General features: G+C 44.8%; 1 protein-coding gene across 4 annotated transcripts in view; it reads right to left on the reverse strand.

Annotated features, from left to right (window-relative positions):
- Window positions 1-5,773: 5,773 nt before the first annotated feature.
- FGFR3 (fibroblast growth factor receptor 3) overlaps window positions 5,774-25,548 on the reverse strand; it is a 108,496-nt gene continuing 88,721 nt past the window's right edge. For all 4 annotated transcript variants that reach the window (XM_063924822.1, XM_063924819.1, XM_063924817.1 and 1 more), the window contains exons 14-18: window positions 23,884-24,006; window positions 22,363-22,433; window positions 12,344-12,481; window positions 12,028-12,133; window positions 5,774-9,368 (exon numbers count right to left, since the gene is read on the reverse strand). In XM_063924822.1, the coding sequence (XP_063780892.1) occupies window positions 9,204-9,368; window positions 12,028-12,133; window positions 12,344-12,481; window positions 22,363-22,433; window positions 23,884-24,006 (603 nt within the window). In that variant the 3' untranslated portion in view covers window positions 5,774-9,203. The remainder of the gene's footprint in view (window positions 9,369-12,027; window positions 12,134-12,343; window positions 12,482-22,362; window positions 22,434-23,883; window positions 24,007-25,548) is intronic.

Here is a 25,548-nt window from a genome sequence, read left to right on the forward strand (position 1 = left end):
CATGACAGCAACGAGTGATATGTGTGCAGACGGCCTATCGCACACCTTATATACCCACCAAGCCAGCGCATGACACGTGACATACTTCATGGGCTACGCATTGCATGGGCTCTGGCTGGGCCACTCAAGGACATGCACAGAATTGTCCTGAAGCCACTCCTTTGATATCTTGGCTGTGTGCTTAGGGTCGTTGTCCTGCTGAAAGATGAACCGTCGCCCCAGTCTGAGGTCAAGAGCGCTCTGGAGCAGGTTTTCATCCAGGATGTCTCTGTACATTGCTGCATTCATCTTTCCCTCTATCCTGACTAGTTTCCCAGTTACTGCCGCTGAAAAATATCCTCAGAGCATGATGCTGCCACCACCATGCTTCACTGTAAGGATGGTATTGGCCTGGTGATGAGCGGTGCCTGGTTTCCTCCAAACATGACGCCTGGCATTCACACCAAAGAGTTCAATCTTTGTCTCATCAGACCAGAGAATTTTGTTTATCATTGGTCTGAGAGTCCTTCAGGTGCATTTTGGCAAACTCCAGATGGGCTGCCATGTGCTTTTTTACTAAGGAGTGGCTTCCATCTGGTCACTCTACCATACAGGCCTGATTGGTGAATTGCTGCAGACAGGGCCGTAACTAGGGGGGGGGGGCTAGGGGGGCAGGCGACCTGGGCGCGGAAAGAGAGAGGGCGCTGTCGCGGGGGTTGAAGACGCGCCGCTCCTGCTCCTCTGCGCCGGGTTGCTCCGGAGATCTGTTTCCCGGAAATACGTGTGTGGAGCCTGGAGGCGGTAACCAGGGCATGCAGGACAGCACAGGGTTGAAGAGGCGCCGTCCCCGCACCGCTGCGCCGGGACAGTCAGGAGAGCTGCTAACCGGAGACACATGCAACTTCACACACATGCAAACCTCTGCCAGCGCTGTGTGTGTGACACTTCAGAAACTGAGAGGAGTCTGGAAAGGTAGGGACAGGCGGTCAGCTATACAGTATATTTACAATATGTGTGTGCTGTGTACTGTAACCCAGTGTGTATGTGTGTGTTAGAGCAGGGAGCAGTGCAATGTAACCTTGTGTGTGTGTTGGAGCAGTGAGCAGTGCAGTGTAACCGTGTGTGTGTGTGTGTGTGTGTGTTGGAGCAGTGAGCAGTGCAGTGTAACCTTGTGTGTGTATGCGTTGGAGCAGTGCAGTGTAACCTTGAGTGTGTGTTGGAGCAGTGCAGTGTAACCCTGTGTGTATGTGTGTTGGAGCAGTGCAGTGTAACCTTGAGTGTGTGTTGGAGCAGTGAGCAGTGTAGTGTAACCCTGTGTGTATGTGTGTTGGAGCAGTGCAGTGTAACCTTGAGTGTGTGTTGGAGCAGTGAGCAGTGCAGTGTAACCCTTTGTGTATGTGTGTTGGAGCAGTGCAGTGTAACCTTGAGTGTGTGTTGGAGCAGTGAGCAGTGCAGTGTAACCCTTTGTGTATGTGTGTTGGAGCAGTGCAGTGTAAACCGTGTGTGTGTGTGTGTACTGGAGCATTGTAGAGTATCCTAGTGTGTGTCTGCTGGAGCAGTGCAGTGTAACCCTGTGTGTGTTGGAGCAGTGAGCAGTGCAGTGTAACCCTTTGTGTATGTGTGTTGGAGCAGTGCAGTGTAAACCGTGTGTGTGTGTGTACTGGAGCATTGTAGAGTATCCTAGTGTGTGTCTGCTGGAGCAATGCAGTGTAACCCTGTGCGTGGGTGTGTGTGTACTGGAGCAGTTCATTATAACCCGATGTGTGTGCTGGAGCAGTGCAGTGTAACCAGGTGTTGTGTGTGTATACTGGAGTACCCGGGGTGGGTTCTTCATTTGTATGTATAGGAGGGGTGTATTTAATCACAGTATATTGGGGTATGTGTATATACAGGGGCATGTACACAATATATGTTTAATGTGGTGGTATGTGTATGTTCAGGGGCCGTACTGTGTTTATTGATTGTGTGTACATGTACAGGAGGATGTATTTCTGTATATTGGGGGGGGGCACCAAATGACTGCCTTGCCCCGGGTGATTGATACCCTAGTTTCGGCCCTGCTGCAGAGATGGTTGTCCTTCTGAAAAGTTCTCCTCTCTCCACAGAGGAATGCTGTAGCTCTAATAGTGACCATCGGGTTCTTGGCCACCTCCCTGACTAGGGTCCTTCTACCCCGATCACTCAGTTTAGGCGGGCGGCCAGCTCTAGGAAGAGTCCTGGTGGTTCCGAACTTCTTCCATTTACAGATGATGGAGGCCACTGTGCTCATTGGGACCTTCAAAGCAGCCAATCTTTTTTTTTTATGTACCCTTCCCCAGATTTGTGCCTCGAGACAATCCTGTCTCGAAGGTCTACAGACAATTCCTTTGACTTCATGCTTGGTTTGTGCTCAGACATGCACTGTCAAGTGTGGGGACCTTATATAGACAGGTGTGTGCTTTTCCAAATCATGTCCAATCAACTGAATTTACCACAGGTGGACTCCAATTAAGCTGTAGGAACATCTCAAGGATGATCAGTGGAAACAGGATGCACCTGAGCTCAATTTTGAGCTTCATGGCAAAGGCTGTGAATACTTATGCACATGTGATTTCTTAGTTCGTTAGCTGTGATGTAACAAAATGTGGGGGGAAAAGAAGTGCTGTGAATACTTTCCGGATGCACTGTACATTCATAGCACACCTAAACGGCCTTTCGGAACACTCCAAGAAAAAGGGATTTGAACACTGATCCTCTTATACCACATTCATACACTTAACTTTAGAGCACCTTGTCATTCAGTTACATTATCTGCTTTATTTTAAGTGACACACTTCTCCTCAGACATACCTGGGACTTAAACCTAGCACCTCTCATATTATAATTAGACACCTTACTCATTAAGCAATTTGCTCCTGCATAGGACGAATGCTAATTCTAACTATATGAAGCTAGATGTAATTGTCAGTTTACAGCCATTGCAACTAGGCATAGATATGTAGTGTGCAGCTGCACATCCAATCCCCTGCAGCCAGACACCACATGCACAGCTGCAATGGTTTATATAGTTAGAATTTGCATGCTTCTTATGCAGGAGCAAACATGTGAAAGGTGTCTGACTGCAATGTTAGAGGTCCTGGGTTTGAGCCCTGGGTGTGAAATTATTGAGAAATGTGTGTGTTAAATAAAGGAGGATTTAACTGAAGGTGCACATGTGATCCGCTACTTACAGAAGCCTGCCAGCCGAGCCTCCCACACAGTAGCAGAACTCTGAACACTGATAGGGGCCCACATCCCGATCATTGCGAGAGCAAACTGCTGCCTGCACAGGTAAGATCATCGGCAGGCTGCGGGAACTCCCTCTAAGCCTGGTGGTCCTGCTTGTCAGATATAAAGATACTAGAAATAGCTTAAACTGCATTTAGTATTTAAAAAGTCATAGGATAAAGCCAGTGACTTAAAAATACACAAGCCGTTCCTGTGGTTGCTATGTCTGTTACTGCACATTAGATCCCGGAAGCAACTATGACAGCTCACACAAATAGCATTCATTTGAATAAGTTAGAAAAATTAGGTTTCTGTACAGTATATGTAAATATACAGTATATATTCACACTGTTTATGTCTAGAGGTTAGGACTTCTTCAGTGTGTAGTGTTCCATGTCTGTATAGAGTGTAATACCGATTTCAGATCCCAATTCCGGGTCCAACCCGGGAACTGGAAACGGGTCCTTCCCGAGTGGGACCCGGCTTTGTATCGTACACGCCGTCATCCCGATCCGGCAATATGACTGGTCAGGTTGCCATCCGACAACAGGCAACAGGAGTGGATGCGGCCCTGCGAGATGACATCATCTCCCCGCCGCCTCTCCCTATGCAGTGAATAGGTTCCGAGTCGCATCAATCCAGGTAACCTGTTCACACTGCGCCTGACCCGGTAATTGCCCTTCTTATAACCCGGGTTGAATGACTGGGTCAGGCGACCCGGGATTTCTGTGTGACCCTTTCACACAGCACAGCGACCCGTGTCGACCTGGCAGTATACCAGGTTATTTGTGCGGTGTGAAAGGGGTGTAATAGAAGTGTATTATGGTAATTTGCAGTGGTCAGGTCATGTTGGGGGTGTAGTGTCCTCTGTATGGCGTGTAATACAATTTTAGCATGGTCACTACAAGTGCCACTGTAGTGTCTCATGACTGCATTTTGTTATATCCAAAGTCACAGATTTCCCATAGTCAACATTTTTTCCCCCTCTTCTTAAACACTGGCAAGCATGAAATGACCAGTTTGGCTTTTAAGTATGAAGCTAGGGTTTTTAAAAGAAAATTTATATTTTGTCTACATCAGAAGCGATGTCGTGAACTGAAACATTTTTCTTTTCATGAAATTAAACTGCTATGCAATGTACATTGGCTTCCATATCCTTTATTTTGGCCTGCGGGGGGAAAAGGTTCAAAGCTAGAGCAAATAAAACGTTTCAGCATGCTCTGTGAACCTGGAACATGCTATTTTTAGAATGTTTTCCTAGGCAGATTTGTGACACCTTTAGACGTCAAAACAAATTAGATCATATTATTACTCTTGATACCATGCCCATTCAAACTAGTGGTCTCCATTATAATTGTGACAATGTCCTATAGAAAGCTATAGAATTACCTCCTACGTTCCTGATAAGTAACATCAACCGGTATCTTTTATACTAATGAAACACAATCACATATGTTCAAAGCCAAGTGATATATTTCTGATTTAATTTGGACTATGGAGATAAACTGGGTGGGGTTCTTTCAGCTAATTCCCATTCTACATTCTTTCAGATGTAGATATGGTTCTCAGCACTTCCAATTTTCAGGTTTATTTCCCTTAACTCTCTACCCTAATTCTATTTTTTTTTTTAAATAAAATAAATAATAATAATTATAAATTCAGCAGTGGATTGTTCATATATGTGAAGTTGTCCAAATGCTTCCCTGTTACAGTTGAGTACAATGTAACCTTCTCAGCCAGTCACAAAACCATAAAGTAGCCCAGGTATTAAAATTTTAAATTTGTTGTTGACTTCCTGTTCCAGTCATGTGCTATTCTTTATAATACAACAAAATAAAATAAATTGCTTAAAAAAATAAAATAAAATTTGTTTTAGCTACAAATCCCTGCTCCTAACCCCTAGATCAGCACCTATCCTAAACACCATGGGCCGGATGTAATGATGCCCAAGTTAGGTGGTCGAGTGGGATGCTGGCCTAACTGGGACGTTCTTCTAAAGGGGCAATCACATAGAAGGCAAAACCATGCCATGTAAATTATTGGTCTTTTAAAAAGACATCAGAGTTCCGCTAGAACAGCCGCCGAACTCGGGCGTCATTAATCCGGCCCCCTATATGTTCTGTATGCATTGATGTATTTATGTTGTATTTGGACCAGTAAAATTTTTGAAACTAAACAAGTTTGATAAATGAACTTTGTTTAACAGCGATGCACGTAATACCACAATCTGTCAGTAACAGTTTTACAGGTGCCTGACATTACTCTGTGCAATTAAACTTTAGAAGTTCAGATTGGTCACAGGCTGGACTAGTCCTGCCCACTTTAGAATGGTCTAGACACGGGCATGTTGGATATGGATAAAATGGAATACTGTTGTGAATATTCCAATGCACCAATTGGCTACATCTTAAAATTCATCCATTCCTCATCAGAGTGTAACCACTTTTGAAGAGCAATGGCAATTGGTTCTCTGACCGAACCCTAGTCCAAAACACCTAAAAGCAAAATTAACTAACAAATGAGAACTTCAATGTAAAATGTCCACACATTAACAAGTCATGTTTATCTTTATTGTTTTGGTAAAAGGTATGCTTGCCAAGTTAACAAAAAAAGCAGAATGGAACTTGGTTTAGTGTCTTACAACTCCACACTAGCAGCACAAGCCAGATATAATTTCATCAAATAAAACCAAACCAGTTTTTCTAACATAATCCAGCTACTGCATGAAAACCTGCGGAATGCAAATTTATTCAGTATAAAATGTAAGAAAAAGTCAGCTTCACTTAGCTTGTAAAGATAGTTCTTTCTATAAAACTATATAAGCATTCAATAAGAAAAATGTTAATTCAAAGTCTACAACCGATACATCTTGTAAAAACTCAATAAATTATATTTATATATATTTATAAATTTATAATATCTAGTGACATTTCGATCCATGCACAATCTTGTACATTATTTTTTTTTCCATTTCATTACTGGAATAAGAAAGGATGTGTTAGGTACCCGGAATGTACACAATTAGCAGACATTTGTAAGAAAATACCTCTCTTAAATTATAAAAACAAAAAAACAACCAAAAAAACGTATTTAATATTATTTTTAAAAAGGTATGGAGGACAACCTGAACGAACATTGCAAAGTCTTACTTTTCGAGTGCTCTGTATTACAGAAAAAGAAAACTAAACATTGTACCTGCCTACAATTTATTTCTGAAACAATGGCACTTAATGTAAATTCAGCTTCAAAATATAATAGCTCAAAATGGTGCTTAATTCACTCACATGCCATCTGTGTTCCAAACTAATTGTTTTGCACACTGGCAAATTCAAAGCATGCCACTAAAAATGAAATAAAATTATCGGACAGGCACTGGAAGTATACATTTTTTAGATTTATAAAAAGCAGACAGAAAACAAAAATTCAAAATGTACATCTGTTTTGTGTACCCAGCCAATTAAGTCATCCAATGGTGCAAAAAAATAAAAAATAAAACTATATATAGGCTTTTTGGCTGTCTATAGAAGACAAAAAATACATTCACATTGAAGGCATGAAACAAGATAATAACCATATTTTAAACAAATTTTAACAAAACTATTTTATTATCCAATTTAGAAAATGTGTTTATTGCAAGATAGTAGAATTATTATTTTTTCATTGCAATTTGGAACTAAATAAATACTGTATTACCAGCATTGATGCAATTTTCATTACCTTGAGATGTTAGTCAAGAAAAACGAGCACTTTAATACTAATTATACATTTGTGCAGAAATAGAAGAATATTCAGAAATTTTTATAGGAATGTCTTGTGCGGTTTTAGTTCTTTGATTATTACTTCCCCATGCAACTCCACCTTTAACAATAAAAAAGGGGACCATTTTTCACGCAGTAAATGAAGATATAGATTAGATCAATATAAATTAGGGTACTCTCTTGAAAGCTGTTGTAGATAATTTCCTTTTCAATGCTGCACTGCCCTTCTCTACAAAACAGCAAATATATACATATACATACAATCATATAATGCAGCTAATTAAAAGGACTATACATTTTTTTACACTTTCAGGTAATTTAATAAAACGCATATTCCACCCCCCAAAAAAAAACGGAAAAAAAAACAAAAACACAAAAATAAAACAAAGTATTTAAAGCAGAATATATTTTCTCTGGACTGTTAATAAGTTAAATTTAAAATCTGTGAAGTATGGTGTTTATAATAAAGCTACAACTATGTAAGCAAAAGATCATATAGGTTAATAAAGTCTATAAATAACTTTACAAATATACAAGTTAAAAAAAAAAAAATAACAATTTTTAAAACAAAACTGTGACCATATAAAATTATATATTTCACCAGATCAATGTTTTTAAAAGTTGGTGTCACGCAGGTGCTATGAAGACCTGCACTATTACAGCTAGGAAGATAGCCGGCATTCAAGGCGTCCTTCTGACAGCAATCTACACACGGACACAATACTCTAAAAAAAAATTGCCAGGATTATTTCTCTTTTATTCTTTATACAATCCTGCACTTTTTTTTAAAATATATATATTTAATGTATGTATGTATGTAAGTATGTATGTATGTATGTATGTATGCATGCATGCAAGTAAGTGTGTATATATATATATATATAAAAAAAATTAAAAAAATTATATATATATATATATATATATATATATATATAGAGAGAGAGAGAGAGACATTTAAGTGCGATGTAAAACTGTATTATTCTGAAAAGCGAAACGCGTAACTTAAATACCCCATATTTTTTGTGAAGTATGTTATGTCCAGTCTAAATGTAGAGCTGCTAACACTAATTATCTGTTGTAGAAAAAATAAATAAAAATAAACCCAAGCCTCCGCTTACCCTCAACAAGAGCTAAAGAGCCTCTGGTTGTTTAATCTTGGTTTAAGTAGAGGTCTCATATGAGCAAAGCACCTAGCACCACCTCTGCACTAAACTAATACGTTTATCCTTTGAGATACGTCTCTAATAGCAACAGTATCATCTTAGTGTTAATAAATCTGTATGCCCATAACAAATAACTAATTAAGTAGTGATCATTCTCTTTTAATACAAAATCCACACCACAATGGCAAAACTCTACGTCAACTAAATATGATGTCTAATAGTCTACCAGCTACAGCAAATTAACGCAAAGATTAGGGTTTGATATTTTTAGCTAAATTGTATTAGTTTGCGACCGAAAATCTTCTTTTTCCCACCAATAAATAGTAAAATAATGCAAACTAGACATTTAGCCCAAATCCCGTACACAACAAAGTGTCCTATCAGTATTAGAGGCGCTTTCAAATGAAACAAATTTTTTAGCATCGCACAGCCATTTGGATCCTTCACCACTACATGTGCCTGGTGCTCCACAGGAAGTGCTGGGGTGACGAATAAGGAGATCCCTAGTGCTGCATGTAGCCACCACAGCAACAAGCGGCCTTTCATAGTCTATGTTTCAGATCATATTTTTGCAAAAAATATAATTTAAGAGTACATTTTTGAAGGTAACCTTGTTCCCTGCAAGCAGATGAGCATTTGAGATCTACTAAAAAATAATAACATAAAAATAAGTCAGATTGCATTTAAAAAAAAAAATAAAAAAAAATCATAAAAAAAAAAATCAGAGTTTACAATTTTTACAGACGTGTTCTCTCACGCATTGGATTTTCTCCTAGCATTGCAGGCACAGATTGGTTGCTCATCAGTGGATCACTAGAGGTCACAGTACGATGATCCCTAGCGTTAACATTCTCAGTTTTCAAATATATATATATATCTTTAATATAATTTTTTTTTTTTGTTCTCTGTTACTTGGCACGTGATAAGTTCCTTCAGGCCAAACAGTGCTTCTTGACTTCATATACAGCAAGTAATTTGTACGGCTCAAAAAACGACCGGAAGTCCTGTCCATATGCCTCTAGTCTACCTTCCACCCGTGTGTGTTTCCAGCTGAAAGTTATGTTCTGATGATTCCGTTGTAATGCTGGTGCTTGGGAAGACACAGTTCCTCTGGAAGACTGTCATGTGCAAAGACTGAATCATCCCCTGACGAACAAGTGCTGTGACTGTCCTGGCACGCTGGTGAATACTGTTCAAATGGCACAGAGAGGTCAAGGTACTCCTAAAATAAAGGGTGAAAAAAAATGCTTACTGCCATGTTTGTGAACAGTATTCAAGAGGTTTTGGGGGTAATTCAGAGTTGATTGCAGCAGCAAATTTGTTCGCAGTTGGGCAAAACCATGTGCACTGCAGGTGTGGTAGATATAACATTTGCAGAGAGAGTTAGATTTGGGTGGGTTATTTTGTTTCTGTGCAGGGTAAATACTGGCTGCTTTATTTTTACACTGCAATTTAGATTGCAGATTGAACACACCACACCCAAATCTTACTCTCTCTGCACATGTTATATCTGCCCCCCCTGCAGTGCACATGGTTTTGCCCAACTGCTAACAAATTTGCTGCTACGATCAACTCTGAATTAGGCCCTTTGATTGAACACAAGAAAGCAAATGGATATTTCACCATTGGGCACTAGGTGGCAGTGTTCTGTTGCTATCAAATCTAACTTTATTACTGTGTAATTTAATAGCAAATACAAAATGTATGGAGGTGAGCAATGTTCAGAATCATTTTAACAAATTACTTTTAATTAGAAATATACAGAAAAGTAAAATATATCTATGTATACTAGCAAATATAATTGATATTGGTTCAGCCGACAAAATGGCCGCCTCCAACGCAAGTGTCCTATTCACATGCAAGAGCAGCCCTTGTCAACAGGCATTGCTGCTAACAGGTCTCTAGCCAGATGTTTAACAATATTCAAATTACTAAGTGACCTAACACATTTAATACCACGTTGTGAGGGTTTAATTTTAAAAGATGAATTAGGTTTAATTCCTGAGGTAAACTAGCATTTGATTTCACTAGAAAGCGCACAGACCTCTGTGATCGATAGGATCTAATCATTCGGGCCCAGAAACACAGACTGCAGATTTCAAAGTCACGTCATTCATTTCACACAAATTACTTCAATTACATGTAAGAAAACAAGGTGCCCCGGCCTCAGCACAGAGCGCCTTTGTGTACGGAGGCTGGGGGAATGTTAGGATGCAGACCTGCAGCACACACAGAGACAAGCGCTGCTTACATACATTCTACAGAGAGCTATAACGGAGTGCTGCTGTGCAAATGGAAGGAGACTAATTAGATCAGGCCTAGGTACACATACTGTACACTAGTGTCCATTAATTAAAGTAGGGAAGGACCCCAGGCAAGTTCTAATACACAACAAGCATCCACTGTCACTACGTATTTCTTAGGGCTTAACCCACTGCACATACACTGTTCTCCGTATGTAAGAAACACGATTTTACAACCAGAGGAACTCAGCAACTCCCATAGCGACACTCTATAGGAAGCGACGTGGGGCATACAGATAACTGCCCTTCTCTTTGATGCAATGCGCCTGCACACATCGCGGCAGCGATTTTAGTGCACCTGAGTGCGAAGTCGCACTAGCGATGGCACCATGCAAACCCTATGCATCGTGGAAACCAGACACACCCATGAATAGTTGCGGGTGCAATGAGAATGGATACATTTGTATGTAACAAAACCTGAAGAGAGATACAGTACCAACCAATTCGCTCCGGTCATTTTTCAAACACAGCCTGTAACACGGCAGTTAGGAGCCGGTAGGTTGGTACTTTATCACTCTCACACATATTATAGGACAGGCAGCAGAAAGCCTGTGCAGCCCAATACCAACCAAACCACTCCTGCAGCTTCCACTGTGAAACTGGCGTGCCCTTATCATCTCTGCTTCAGAGAGCGCGCCGCGGAGGAGAGAAGCAGAGGGAAGACGGCAAATGGTTGGGGATTGGAATGCTGGAGACAAGGGGGAGAAATTTTATTGCTGGAGACACACTTCGGGTGGGGAGATTTCATGGCCAGAGACACACAAGGGAGAGAGATTTGATTGCTGGAGAGCTGTCCTGAGCCCTTTAGTGATAGAAAGCATTAGGGGGCCAATTCAATTAGGTGTGAGTTGCAAGCGATATGTGGCATTGTGACTATGGGCCTATTTAACACCATATAAATAAACTTGCCCTTTAGAATTAAGAAGTAAATGAATATACTTAGGGGCCGAGATTTAGAACACGATGCAAAAAGCACCAATGTGCTGTAACCCACAGTGTTGCCCGTGCAATGACACTTCATATCTGAGTGACGGGTGTGGATCATAAGATCAACAGTGTCTAGGTCGACAATGTTTAGGTCGACCACTATAGGTCGACAGTCACTAGGTCGACAGGGTTTCTAGGTCGACAGGTCAAAAGGTCGACAAGAGTTTTTCATGTTTTTTTGGTGTTGTTTTCTCCGTACAGTGACCGGGAAGCCCAATTAGTGCACCGTGTCCCCTTGCATGACTTCGGGCAAGGTGCCTCGCTCCGCTTCAGCTGGGCTCGGCACAGCTTACTATTCCCAATCGTAGTCCACGTGGATCGTTAAGTATAAAAAAGTTCAAAAAAAGAAAAAAAAATGTGAAAAACTCATGTAAACCTTTTGACCTAGAACATGTAGACCTAGAAACCCTGTCGACCTTGAAAACATGTCGACCTAGTGACTGTCGACCTATAGTGGTCGACCTTCAGACCGGATCCCCAGTGACTGTGGTGGCTTACAGCACACAGGTGCTACTTGCACTCCGGAATGGTACAGGTCCTCCAGCGAGGGGTGTGGAAGGCCTTATGTAATGGATTACACATGGAACTTACATCAGTAGATGTTAGAGTAAGCGCTCGGTCTAAGTCTTCAACGAGCTGCTTGAAGGTCGGCCTCTGTGATGGGACAGCATGCCAGCACTCTCTCATTATCATGTACCTGGCGGGAAAGAAGACACGGATCATTTACAAATTTGCAGATGCATGACCGTGCTCTATGTACAGATATGGCCGCCTACAAAGTAGACCAGATAGGCTCTTTAGCTGCTGTGGAACTACAAATCCCAGCAAGCCACACATCATCCAAGCCTAAACCAACACAACCACACAGTCCTACAGCAGATGGAGACATCAGAGACCAGCGACTTACAGCTCGTGGGTGCAATTGGCCGGCTTGTCCATCCGGTGACCTTCTTTTAAGAGTTTAAATAGTTCTTCTACTGGGATCCCAGGGTACGGAGAACCCCCCAGTGTAAAGATCTCCCAGAGCAGCACTCCGAATGACCATCTGGGAATAGAAATGGAGATTTAATATTCACAAGCTACTCTCCCCCGCTAGCCTTTGTTTGGGAGGAGGGAGCGGTGTATTGGTGTGCAGCCATGCACAGATAACTCTAGTAGAACTAATTGCCTGGGCCATTTTACTAGTTACTTGGAGAACTCTGCTGATCCTGCTCATTTGCAAAGAAAGCCGGGCACCACATCTAAACCTGAAACTGAGCATTTAATCAGACAAGTGACAGCTCATCCATTACCCCCAAGTCCTTCTTTGTTGGGACTTCCACTAACGCTGCTGAATGGAACAAATCAAATTATTCATGCACTAACTGGCTGGGCTGGAACACAGCTCCGTGGGGCATGAATGGAGAGAAGCAATACCAAGCTATTGCCTAGAACCAGCAATTCAAGAGTCAATGAAAAATGATTAGAGATAGGACGCCTTCTGAATACTAACAGGTTAATACTGACTGAATGGATGACACATTACGCTGCGGTAGGACACTCACTGCTTATCACCTCTCTTGTGCAGCAAAGGTGTTTTTCTCTAGCCGATTACAGGAGAATATATAGCTCTAATTACAGTATGCTAATACCTCTCTTATGGGCAGATGTACTAAGCCTTGAAGAGTGATAAAATGGACAGAGACAAACTACCAACCAACTAGCTCCTGTCATTTTTCAAACTTAGGGGTCTATGTACTAAGCCTTGGATGTAGATAAAGTTCCAAGCAGAGGTTCCTAACTGTCATTTTCCAAACACAGCCTGTGACATGGCTAGGAGCGGATTGGCTGGTACTGTAGCTCCATCCTTGGCTTAGTAAATGGAACCCACAGGGACAGAGGTATTAAACATGGAGAAGTGATGAAGCAGTGATAAGTGGAAGGTGATAACGCATCAGCCAATCAGCTCCTAACTGTTAATTTACATACTGGAGCTGATTGGCTGGTGCGTTATCACCTTGCACTGCGTTATCGCTGCTTTATCACTTCTCCAGGCTTAATACATCTGCCCCATTGCATGTCTGTTATATGGCAGTTAGGAGCTTACGGGCTTGTACTTTATCTCTCTCCATGACTTATGGGCCCTACACATTGGCCGACATCACGTTCATATCTTTGAGTGTGGAGGCACCAGCGATGAACGATGCACGGCCCCGCGCTCGTTCATCGCTGGTGCCCTGTCGGCTGTGCATGCAGGCCAATATGGACGAGATCGTCCATATTTGCCTGCACGTCTACGGAGCCGGGTAACGGGGGGAGTGAAGAAACTTCACTCCCCCCATCACTGCCCCCGCCCGCCGGGTCGCCCGTATCGGCGCTCGGGCAGCTCGGCGGCACATCGCCGAGTGTGTAGGGCCCATTAGGCCCTCATTCCGAGTTGATCACTCGCTAGCTACGTTTAGCAGCTGTGCAAACGCATAGTCGCTGCCCACGGGGGAGTGTATTTTCGCTTTGCAAGTGTGCGAACGCCTGTGCAGCCGAGCTGTGCAAAAACATTTTGTGCAGTTTCTAAGTAGGTCTGGACTTACTCAGCCCTTGCGATCACTTCAGTCTTTTTGGTGCCGGAATTGACGTCAGACACCCACCCTGCAAACGTCTGGACACGCATGCGTTTTTCCAAACACTACCAGAAAATGGTCAGATGCCACCCACAAACGCCCTCTTCCTGTCAATCTCCTTGCGATCGCCCCTGCAAATGGATTCTTCGTTAAATCCATAGCTCAGCAACGATCCGCTGTGTACCTGTACGACGTGCATGCGCATTGCATACGCATGCGCAGTAGAGACCTGATCGATGCGCTGCGAAGATGGCAGCGAGCGATCAACTCGGAATGACCCCCTTAGTACATCTCCCCCTTATTTTGGTCCTGGAACTGTGCGGTTTTCTGTATATACACTACATGGCCAGAGGTATGTGGACACCCTAACATCACACCCATGTGTGCTTGTTCAACATCCCTTACCAGAAGGTAGATGCTAGCTCCAAATAGGCTAGAGGACCTCTGACATTACCATCATGTGACCCGCGACGTCAGGGGGAGGGGCAAGGTCGGTGGGCTAGCACTTTTACTATCTACATAGACATCTATTGGGAATAGTAACCTGTGGAGAGCAAAGCAAGTCACCATGCCCAAAGCGAGCCCCAAACAATAGCTTATAGCTACACTTACCATACTATCCCTTTAAACCAGAACACTCATGAATTACACAGGTTCTGGGGCTGGCTGACTTCAAGCCTGCATTTCACCTGGTTTTAATCAGTCCCAGAACCTGTGTAATCCATGAGTTACCAGGTTTAAAGGGATATTATGGTAAGCCTACTTATAGTATTCTAGGCACTTCAGTTGCATATCTGTTGCAAAGAAATTTACATAAAATAAGATTTTACTTACCGATAAATCTATTTCTCGTAGTCCGTAGTGGATGCTTGGGACTCCGTCAGGACCATGGGGATATAGCGGCTCCGCAGGAGACAGGGCACAATAATAAAAGCTTTAGGATCAGGTGGTGTGCACTGGCTCCTCCCCCTATGACCCTCCTCCAAGCCTCAGTTAGGATACTGTGCCCGGACGAGCGTGCATAATAAGGAAGGATATTGAATCCCGGGTAAGACTCATACCAGCCACACCAATCACACCGTACAACCTGTGATCTGAACCCAGTTAACAGTATGATAACAACGAAGGAGCCTCTGAAAAGATGGCTCACAACAAGAATAACCCGATTTTTGTAACAATAACTATGTACAAGTATTGCAGACAATCCGCACTTGGGATGGGCGCCCAGCATCCACTACGGACTACGAGAAATAGATTTATCGGTAAGTAAAATCTTATTTTCTCTGACGTCCTAGTGGATGCTGGGGACTCCGTCAGGACCATGGGGATTATACCAAAGCTCCCAAACGGGCGGGAGAGTGCGGATGACCCTGCAGCACCGAATGAGAGAACTCCATGTCCTCCTCAGCCAGGGTATCAAATTTGTAGAATTTAGCAAACGTGTTTTCCCCTGACCAAGTAACTGCTCGGCAAAGTTGTAAAGCCGAGACCCCTCGGGCAGTCGCCCAAGATGAGCCCCCTTCCTTTTGGAATGGGCTTTTACCGATTTTGGCTGTGGCAGGCCTGCCACAGAATGTGTAAACTGAATTGTATTACAAATCCAGCGAGCAATCGTCTGCTTAGAAGCAGGAGCACCCATCTTGTTGGGTGCATACAGGCTAAACAGCGAGTCAGATTTTCTGACTCCAGCCTTCCTGGAAACATATTTTTCAGGGCCCTGACAACGTCAAGTAACTTGGAGTCCTCCAAGTCCCTAGTACCCGCAGGTACCACAATAGGTTGGTTCATGTGAAAAACAGAAAACACCTTAAGGAGAAATTGAGGACGAGTCCTGAATTCTGCCCTGTCAGAATGAAAAATTAAGTAAGGGCTTTATATATGATAAAGCCGCCAATTCTGACACACGCCTGGCTGAAGCCAGGGCTAATAAAATATCTCACATGGAAGGTGACGATGCTAAGTCCACAGTGGTGAGTGGTTCAAACCAATGTGACTTTAGGAAACTCAAAACAACATTGAGATCCCAAGGTGCCACTGGGGCACAAAAGGAGGCTGTATATGCAGTACCCCTTTTACAAACATCTGAACGTCAGGCACTAAAGCCAGTTCTTTCTGGAAGAAATTCGACAGGGCCGAAATTTGAACCTTAATGAACCCTAATTTTAGGCCCATAGACAGTCCTGTTTTCAGGAAATGTAGGAAACGACCCAGTTGGAATTCCTCTGTAGGGGCCTTCTTGGCCTCACACCACGCAACATATCTTCGCCAAATGCGGTGAAAATGTTTTGCGGTTACATCCTTCCTGTCTTCGACCAGGGTAGGGATGACTTCATCTGGAATGCCCTTTCAGGATCCGGCGTTCAACCGCCATGCCGTCAAACGCGGCAAGTCTTGGAACAGACAAGGCTCCTGCTGGAGCAGGTCCTTTCTTAAAGGTAGAGGCCACGGGTCTTCCGTGAACATCTCTTGAAGTTTCGGGTACCAAGTCCTTCTTGGCCAATCCGGAACCACGAGTATCATTCTTACTCATCTCCCTCTTATGATTCTCAGTACTTTTTGTATGAGAGGCATAGGAGGGAACACATACTCTGACTGGTACATCCACAGTGTTACCAGAGCGTCCACCGCTATTGCCTGAGGGTCCCTTGACCTGGCGCAATATCTAGTTTTTTGTTCAGGCGGGACGCCATCATGTCCACCTTTGGTTTTTCACAACGGTTTACAATCATGTGGAAGACTTCCCGATGAAGTCCCCACTCTCCCGGGTGGAGGTCATGCCTGCTGAGGAAGTCTGCTTCCCAGTTTTCCACTCCCGGAATGAACACTGCTGAGAGTGTTATCACATGATTTTTCGCCCAGCGAAGAATCCTTGCAGTTTCTGCCATTTCCCTCCTGCTTCTTGTGCCGCCCTGTCTGTTTACGTGGGCGACTGCCGTGATGTTGTCCCACTGGATCAATACCGGCTGACCTTGAAGCAGAGGTCTTGCTAAGCTTAGAGCATTGTAAATTGCCCTTAGCTCCAGTATATTTATGTGGAGAGAAGTCTCCAGACTCGATCACACTCTCTGGAAATTTTTTCCTTGTGTGACTGCTCCCCAGCCACTCAGGCTGGCATCCGTGGTCACCAGGACCCAGTCCTGAATGCCGAATCTGCGGCCCTTTCATAGATGAGCACTCTGCAGCCACCGCAGAAGAAACACCCTTGTCCTTGGAGACAGGGTTATCCGCTGATGCATCTGAAGATGCGATCCGGACCATTTTTCCAGCAGATCCCACGTAAAGGTTCTTGCGTGAAATCTACCGAATGGGATCGCTTTGTAAGAAACCACCATTTTTCACAGGATCCTTGTGCAATGATGCACTGATACTTTTCCTGGTTTTAGGAGGTTCCTGACTAGCTCGGATAACTCCCTGGCTTTCTTCTCCGGGAGAAAACATCCTTTTTTGGACTGTGTCCAGAATCATCCCTAGGAACAGTAGACGTGTCGTCGGAAAAAACTGCGATTTTGGAATATTTAGAATCCACTCGTGCTGTCGTAGAACTACTTAAGATAGTGCTACTCCGACCTCCAACTGTTCTCTGGACCTTGCCCTTATCAGGAAAGCGTCCATATTTCTTTTAAGAAGAATCATCATTTCGGCCATTACCTTGGTAAAGACCCGGGGTGCCGTGGACAATCCAAACGGCAGCGTCTGAACTGATAGTGACAGTTCTGTACCACGAACCTGAGGTACCCTTGGTGAGAAGGGCAAATTTGGACATGTAGGTAAGCGTCCCTGATATCCAGTGACACCATATCGTCCCCTTCTTCCTGGTTCGCTATCACTGCTCTGAGTGACTCCATCTTGATTTGAACGCTTGTATGTAAGTGTTCAAATATTTCAGATCTCACCTAGCCGTCTGGCTTCAGTACCACAATATAGTGTGGAATAATACCCCTTCCCTTGTTGTAGAAGGGGTACTTTGATTATCACCTGCTGGGAATACAGCCTGTGAATTGTTCCCAATACTGCCTCCCTGTCGGAGGGAGACGTTGGTAAAGCAGACTTCAGGAACTTGTGAGGGGGAGACGTCTCGAATTTCCAATGTACACCTGGGATACTACGTGTAGGATCCAGGAGTCCACTTGTGAGTGAGCCCACTGCGTGCTGAAACTCTTGAGATGACCCCCTACCGCACCTGAGTCCGCTTGTACGGCCCCAGCGTCATGCTGCGGACTTGGCAGAAGCTGTGGAGGGCTTCTGTTCCTGGGAATGGGCTGCCTGCTGCAGTCTTCTTCCCTTTCCTCTACCCCTGGGCAGATATGACTGGCCCTTTTGCCCGCCTGCCCTTATGGGGACGAAAGGACTGAGACTGAAAAGACTGTGTCCTTTTCTGCTGAGATGTGACTTGGGGTAACAAAAGGTGGATTTTTCAGCTGTTGCCATGGCCACCAGGTCCGATGGACCGCCCCTTTATACGGCAATACTTCCATGTGCCGTCTGGAATCTGCATCACCTGACCACTGTCGTCTGGCAGATATGGACATCACATTTACTCTTGATGCCAGAATGCAAATATCCCTCTGCGCATCTCGCATATATAGAAATGCATCCTTAAAATGCTCTATAGTCAATAAAATCTTGTCCCTGTCAAGGGTATCAATATTTTCAGTCAGGAAATCCGACCAAGCCCCCTCAGCGCTGCACATCCAGGCTGAGGCGATTGCTGGTCGTAGTATAACACCAGTATATGTGTATATACTTTTAGGATATTTTTTCAGCTTCCTATCAGCTGGCTCCTTGAGGGCTGCCGTATCTGGAGACGGTAACGCCACTTGTTTTTATAAGCGTGTGAGCGCCTTATTCACCCTAAGGTGTGTTTCCCAACTCGCCCTAACTTCTGGCGGGAAAGGGTATACCGCCAATAATTTTCTATCGGAGGAAACCCACGTATCATCACACACTTCATTTAATTTATCTGATTCAGGAAAAACTATAAGTAGTTTATTCACACCCTACATAATACCCTTATTTGTGGTACTTGTAGTATCAGAAATATGTAACACCTCCTTCATTGCCCTTAACATGAAACGTGTGGCCCTAAAGGAAAATACGTTTGTTTCTTCACCGTCGACACTGGAGTCAGTGTCCGTGTCTGTGTCTGTGTCGACCGACTGAGGTAAATGGGCGTTTTTACAAGCCCCTGACGGTGTCTGAGACGCCTGGACAGGTACTAATTTGTTTGCCGGCCGTCTCATGTCGTCAACCGACCTTACAGCGTGTTGACATTATCACGTAATTCCTAAATAAGCCATCCATTCCAGTGTCGACTCCCTAGAGAGTGACATCACCAATACAGGCAATTTGCTCCGCCTCCTCACCAACATCGTCCTCCTACATGTCGACACACACGTACCGACACACAGCACACACACAGGGAATGCTCTGACAGAGGACAGGACCCCACTAGCCCTTTGGGGAGACAGAGGGAGAGTTTGCCAGCACACACCAAAAACGCTATAATTATACAGGGACAACCCCTTATACAAGTGTTTTCCCTTATAGCATTTTTATATATGTAATCATATCGCCAAATAAGTGCCCCCCCTCTCTGTTTTAACCCTGTTTCTGTAGTGCAGTGCAGGGGAGAGCCTGGGAGCCTTCCTCACAGCAGAGCTGAGCAGGAAAATGGCGCCGTGTGCTGAGGAGAATAGGCCCCGCCCCCTTTTCGGCGGGCTCTTCTCCCGGAGTTTGTGAGATCTGGCAGGGGTTAAATACATCCATATAGCCTCAAGGGCTATATGTGATGTATTTTAGCCATAAAAAGGTATTATACATTGCTGCCCAGGGCGCCCCCCCAGCGCCCTGCACCCTCAGTGACAGTTGGTGACTGTTGGTGAAGTGTGCTGACAACAATGGCGCACAGCTGCAGTGCTGTGCGCTACCTTATGAAGACTGAAAGTCTTCTGCCGCCTGTTTCTGGACCTCTTCAACTTCGGCATCTGCAAGGGGGGTCGGCGGCACGGCTCCGGGACGAACCCCAGGGTGAGACCTGTGTTCCGACTCCCTCTGGAGCTAATGGTGTCCAGTAGCCTAAGAAGCAAATCCATCCTGCACGCAGGTGAGTTTTCTTCTCTCCCCTAAGTCCCTCGTAGCAGTGAGCCTGTTGCCAGCAGGACTCACTGAAAATAAAAAACCTAACTTAAACTTTTATTCTAAGCAGCTCAGGAGAGCCACCTAGATTGCACCCTTCTCGTCGGGCACAAAAATCTAACTGAGGCTTGGAGGAGGGTCATAGGGGGAGGAGCCAGTGCACACCACCTGATCCTAAAGCTTTTATTATTGTGCCCTGTCTCCTGCGGAGCCGCTATATCCCCATGGTCCTGACGGAGTCCCCAGCATCCACTAGGACGTCAGAGAAAGTTGCATATTAAACACAATGATGTGCGGCGCACTCTTATCTGACCTCTGTCTTTTGCCTGTTTACACAGGTACAGTCGCGCACAGCAGCTTCATGCAGTCCCAGCGACAGTGTCGGGACACCCGTTCAGTGGGGGTCATTCTGACCCGATCGCACGCTGCAGGTTCTGCGCATGCCAGACAGCCGAAGGGCGTCGCTGCCTGACGATCGCCTCTGCCTGATTGACAGACAGAGGTGGTCACTGGGCGGGAGGGGGCTGGACGGCGGCGTTAAGCCGCTGTTTAGGGGGCGCGGTCCGGCCAACGCAGGTGTGGCCAGACTGTTGTGGGGGGGCTGCGGCAGCTGCGTGACTTCTCACGCAGCCGCTGCGACCTGGGCAGCGAAGCGGTTCTCCCGGCCAGCCGCAGGAGCTGCGCTGGCCGGGAGGTACTCCTGAAATGCAAAAGCATCGCGCTTTTGTACCTCTGCGGGGAGGGGGGACACGACGTCACTGACATGTCGGGCGGACTAGCCCTGTGCTGAGTGTCCCCCCCGCATGTCTGAGTGTCTGATCGTAGCTGTGCTACATTTAGGACAGCTACGATCAACTCGGAATGACCCCCATTGTAATAATGTTGTATTAGCGATGCGACTGAGACGAGTGGCGAGATGCACTACATCACTTAGTCGCAGAATCCGTGGTACGCAAAACGGGGCTCTTTGGCTCAATTTGAGTATAGGTGTATATGGACAAATCTGTATTAATATGGAGATGGTTCCTCCTTTGCTGCTATAAGAGCATCTACTCTCCTGGGAGTTCTGCCACAAGATGGCTGCAGGCAACTGTTTGGCAACAAGAGCATTAGGGAGGCCGGGCACAGATGCTGGACAATAAGGCCTTGCTCACAGGAAACGTTCTCGATCATCCCAAAGGAGCGCGATGGGTTTGAGGTCTGGGCGCTGTGCAGGCCAATCACGTTATCCCACACTGAACTCCATGAACTAATTTTTATAATGGATCTTGCTTGCACATGGTGTTAACATGTTGAAACAGGAAATGGCCCACGCCAAACTGTTATACTAGAATTCATAATATGCTGTAGCATTAAGATTTCCCTTCACTGGGACTATGGGAGCCAGGCCAAACCATGGCAAACAGCCTATGGCCTCCAATAGCGATGCATTTATACCACACTAGTAAACATTTGGCCTGCACATGTGATCCCAGAATTGTGTGCAGCTGCCCGGTCACAGATACCCAATCCATGAATACCCTGTCAAACAGCTATTGCGCCAGTGTTGCTACTAGAGGCTGTTTAGAACTCCTCAGTGAGCGCTTCAACACTCGGCGGTCGTACTCTCGAGCTTGTGTGGCCAACCATTTTGTCATTCATTATTCTTGCTTCTAGATGTTTCCACAACAGCTCTTACACTTGACCAGGGCAACCCTAAACGGACTTGATAGAGTGGCACGTGATGACAGTGCCACGCTGAAGCCACTGAGCTCTTCGCTAAGGCTAATACTTGATCATGCAGACTGCATGTGTGACATTATACAGCTGCTAGCAATGGGCGCAGCTAAAGGCTAAACACGCTAATTACAAGAGGTGTCCACATACTTATAGCAATGCAGTGTAATTAGTTGGTTTAGATTTTAAATACAAGAACGCTGAGCCCGGAAAAGCAGCTATGAGGGAACAGTATAGCAAGTATTACATTATTAATGTGCCCACAATAAATGCTAAAAACAGGATGTCACTAGATGCACATGAAGAGTGATTCAGCCAAAAAGATGGCCGCCGCCCCGGTCACTGACATTCCATTAGTCTATGTTTAAGCCAGCATATTAATTCAATAATGACATTAGATTTGTTTTTTTCATTGCAGTGTGCTTAGGCCCAGACTAGTGCATTTTTGTGTCTGTGAGGGGAACATGCTAATCCTTACACATCGCTCTGGTGCGTGTAGACACGGTCAAACAATGCTTCCGGAGCCATCCATTTCACAGGCAGCCGACCCTGTAATTGGGAAGACAAAAAGAGACTGTGCCATCAGCACAAATTGCGCAGCCACACTGTCACCGTCCTATCGTCCCTCCTAATCCCCCTGTCTACAACATTCACTGGTGACCGCTGACTTCAGCTGCATCCTAGGTTAAGAGAATGGCGATGGGTAAACATTCCCAATAACAAGGGGAGACTCCCTCCCACCCCATCCGGTGAAACATTAATCCCTGAAGCCTCAGCATCCCTGCGTGCAATCCCCTGCCAGCATCTATTCGGCCCGCATGTACCACAACGGAACAATGAACAGCTATTCAATAACAGGCACCACTTTGGAGCAGAAAAGTGTCATGGTATGTACTGTGCTCTTCTCATAATAATAGGGAATGCTAAACAGTTCATCTTTTTTTCTCTATAAATAAAAGATCTCAGCTTTTACGTTACAATAATGCATATACTGTATTTACCCCTATATACATGCAAATCATCTCTTCTGGGGGTAAATTTACTAAGATGGGAGTTCTATTTAAGATGGGATGTTGCCCATAGCAACCAATCAGATTCTATTTCTCATTTATCTAGCACCTTCTAGAAGATGATACCTGGAATCTGATTGGTAACTATGGGCAACATCCCATCTTAAATAGAACTCCCATCTTAGTAAATTTACCCCCTGGTGTCTAGAAACAGAATATATTCCCGATAAATGACGTAATGTCATCTTTAGCCAAAGCATTCACTTAATTATATCCTATTCGTCAGTGTAAGGGAACACACCGAATGACCCCATTAAGTTTCGAGGAGCATGTACGGTAATATAATTTTTGATGTGAACAGTCTGGCCCCACAATACACACTGAGGCATCCGATCACTCATCAGTGCCACCAAACAAAAAGCTTCCAGGTGTCTTTACAGTTCATCATTATCTTTTGATGAGAAACAAATACAGTGGAGGACCAAATCCAAATCACTGCCCAAATACCAGCGAGACTGATTACAGCCTTTGGTCCTATGCAAACAGGTCCTGCAAATATATGATGCCTTCATTTCTGATGGCAGTGGTGTAACTCCGGGAGGTAATGGAAGTGGACCAAGAAGGGGGGATGGAATGCGGCATCTTTGAAGTTCTGCAGTGCGCACTCTCTGTAGAATAAGAGAGACAACACAAGAACCATTTACATGCTCTGAGTACACACCCCTTCAAGCCAGGGATGAATAGGGGAGTCTTCTAATCAGGTTTGGATGATATTGCCCCAAGACAGGGTGAGGCAGAAGCAGATAATATTGCCTCCAGGCGCCAGGGTTCCACCACAAGATCGTGGTCATTACAAATGCACAAACTGCACTGGAACAATGTCCAATTTTATACATGAAAAATGTAATATTACGGTATCTCTATTTCGGCTATAACAGTATGTCCGAAACACAAATCCATAAAACCCGTCTGTCACCCCAGCTACTCACATTTGTGGTCTTCTTGTAGTAGTCAATGTTGTGAATGTCTCTGGCCAGCCCAAAATCTGCAATTTTCATCACATTATCATCTGTGACCAGCACATTCCTGGCTGCCAGGTCTCTGTGGATGCACTGCATGGGAGAAAAGCACAGTGCATGAGACAGCCTGCCCTGGCAGATTGGCATACACACAAATCACAGGGCATAAATCTCTATACGTCCTCTTTGCTATAGCAGGCAGAACATCCAGTATTGCCGCTAAAAAAAAGGTGAGATCATTAAAAGTGATGATCTCTACATTGTTTTCTTTAACATATAGGGGGAGATTGACCAAGCCTTGGAAAGTGATAAAGTGGCGAGAGATTAAGGAGTCTATTTACTAAGCATTGGAGAGAGATAAAGTGGACGGAGATAAAGTGCCAGCCAATCAGCTCCTAATGCCATGGTACGGGCTGTGTTCGGAAAATGAAAGTTAGGAGCTGGTTGGTTGGTAGGTGCTCTCTCTACACTTTATCTCTCTACAAGGCTTAGTACATCTGCCCCTATTATGCCAAAGGTTAGTTATATCGGCTTCTATCGACACCTGGCCTTTAGAAACACTGGCAGTCAAAGTTCTCTAGACGGGTGGTCTTCTGTATGCCGACTGACGGGATCCCGGCGCCGGGATCCCGACAGCCGGCATACCGACACTTATTCTCCCTCGTGGGGGTCCACGACCCCCCTGGAGGGAGAATAAAATAGTGTGGCCACCGTGCCCGTAGCGTGGCGAGCGCAGCGAGCCCGCAAGGGGCTCATTTGCGCTCGCCACACTGTTGGTAAGCCGGCGGTCGGGCTCCCGGCGCCGGTATGCTGGTCGCCGGGAGCCCGACCGCCGGCATATTGTAGTGAACCCCTTTAGACACCTTGGCCTAGAAGCTACTGTGACCGCTGGTTCAGTAAGGGGTCTATTCATGAAATAGTGAAAAAAGTGTGGAGAAGTGAGCCAGTGGAGAAGTTGCCCATGGCAACCAACCAGCATTGACGTAACATTTATAATTTGCATACTATAAAATTATACAGAACCGCTGATTGGTTGCCATAGGCAACCTCTCCACTGGCTCACTTCTCCACTCTTTTCACTGCTTCATGAATAGACCACTAAGGGGTCTATTTACTATGCCTTGGATGGAGAATAAGTGCACGGAGATAAAGTACCAGCCAATCAGCTCCTAACTGTCATTTTTCAAACCCAACCTGCGACATGGCAGTTAGGAGGTGAATGGCTGCTACTTTATCTCCGTCCACTTTGGGGCGTATTCATTTAGTGACTGTTCTTTCGTCCAGGCGAAAAATGCCACTTTTCGGCTGTTTATAGGTCGAATTTACATTCGACCTATTCAATGCCCGTGCTGTTTTTTCGACTGGAGGAAAAAACAGCCATGGACGAAAACCACATGGATTGGCGAATTTGCAGGTGTTTTCGCCAGTTTTTTGGGTTCATTTTCGCCAATGCCAATACGTCCACAAAAAAACAAAAATGCATGGGTGAAAAGTGACTCCAAAATGGGCAAAAACGCCCGCAATTGAATACACTAATGTCGAATTAGTGCTGTGTTTTTGGCTAGCCGAAGAAAACGGCGCTAAGTGAATACACCCCTTTATCTCCATCCAAGGCTTAGTAAATAGACCCCTTAG

This window comes from Pseudophryne corroboree, chromosome 1 (genome assembly GCF_028390025.1).
Source record: "Pseudophryne corroboree isolate aPseCor3 chromosome 1, aPseCor3.hap2, whole genome shotgun sequence".
Taxonomy (NCBI): Eukaryota; Metazoa; Chordata; class Amphibia; order Anura; family Myobatrachidae; genus Pseudophryne; species Pseudophryne corroboree.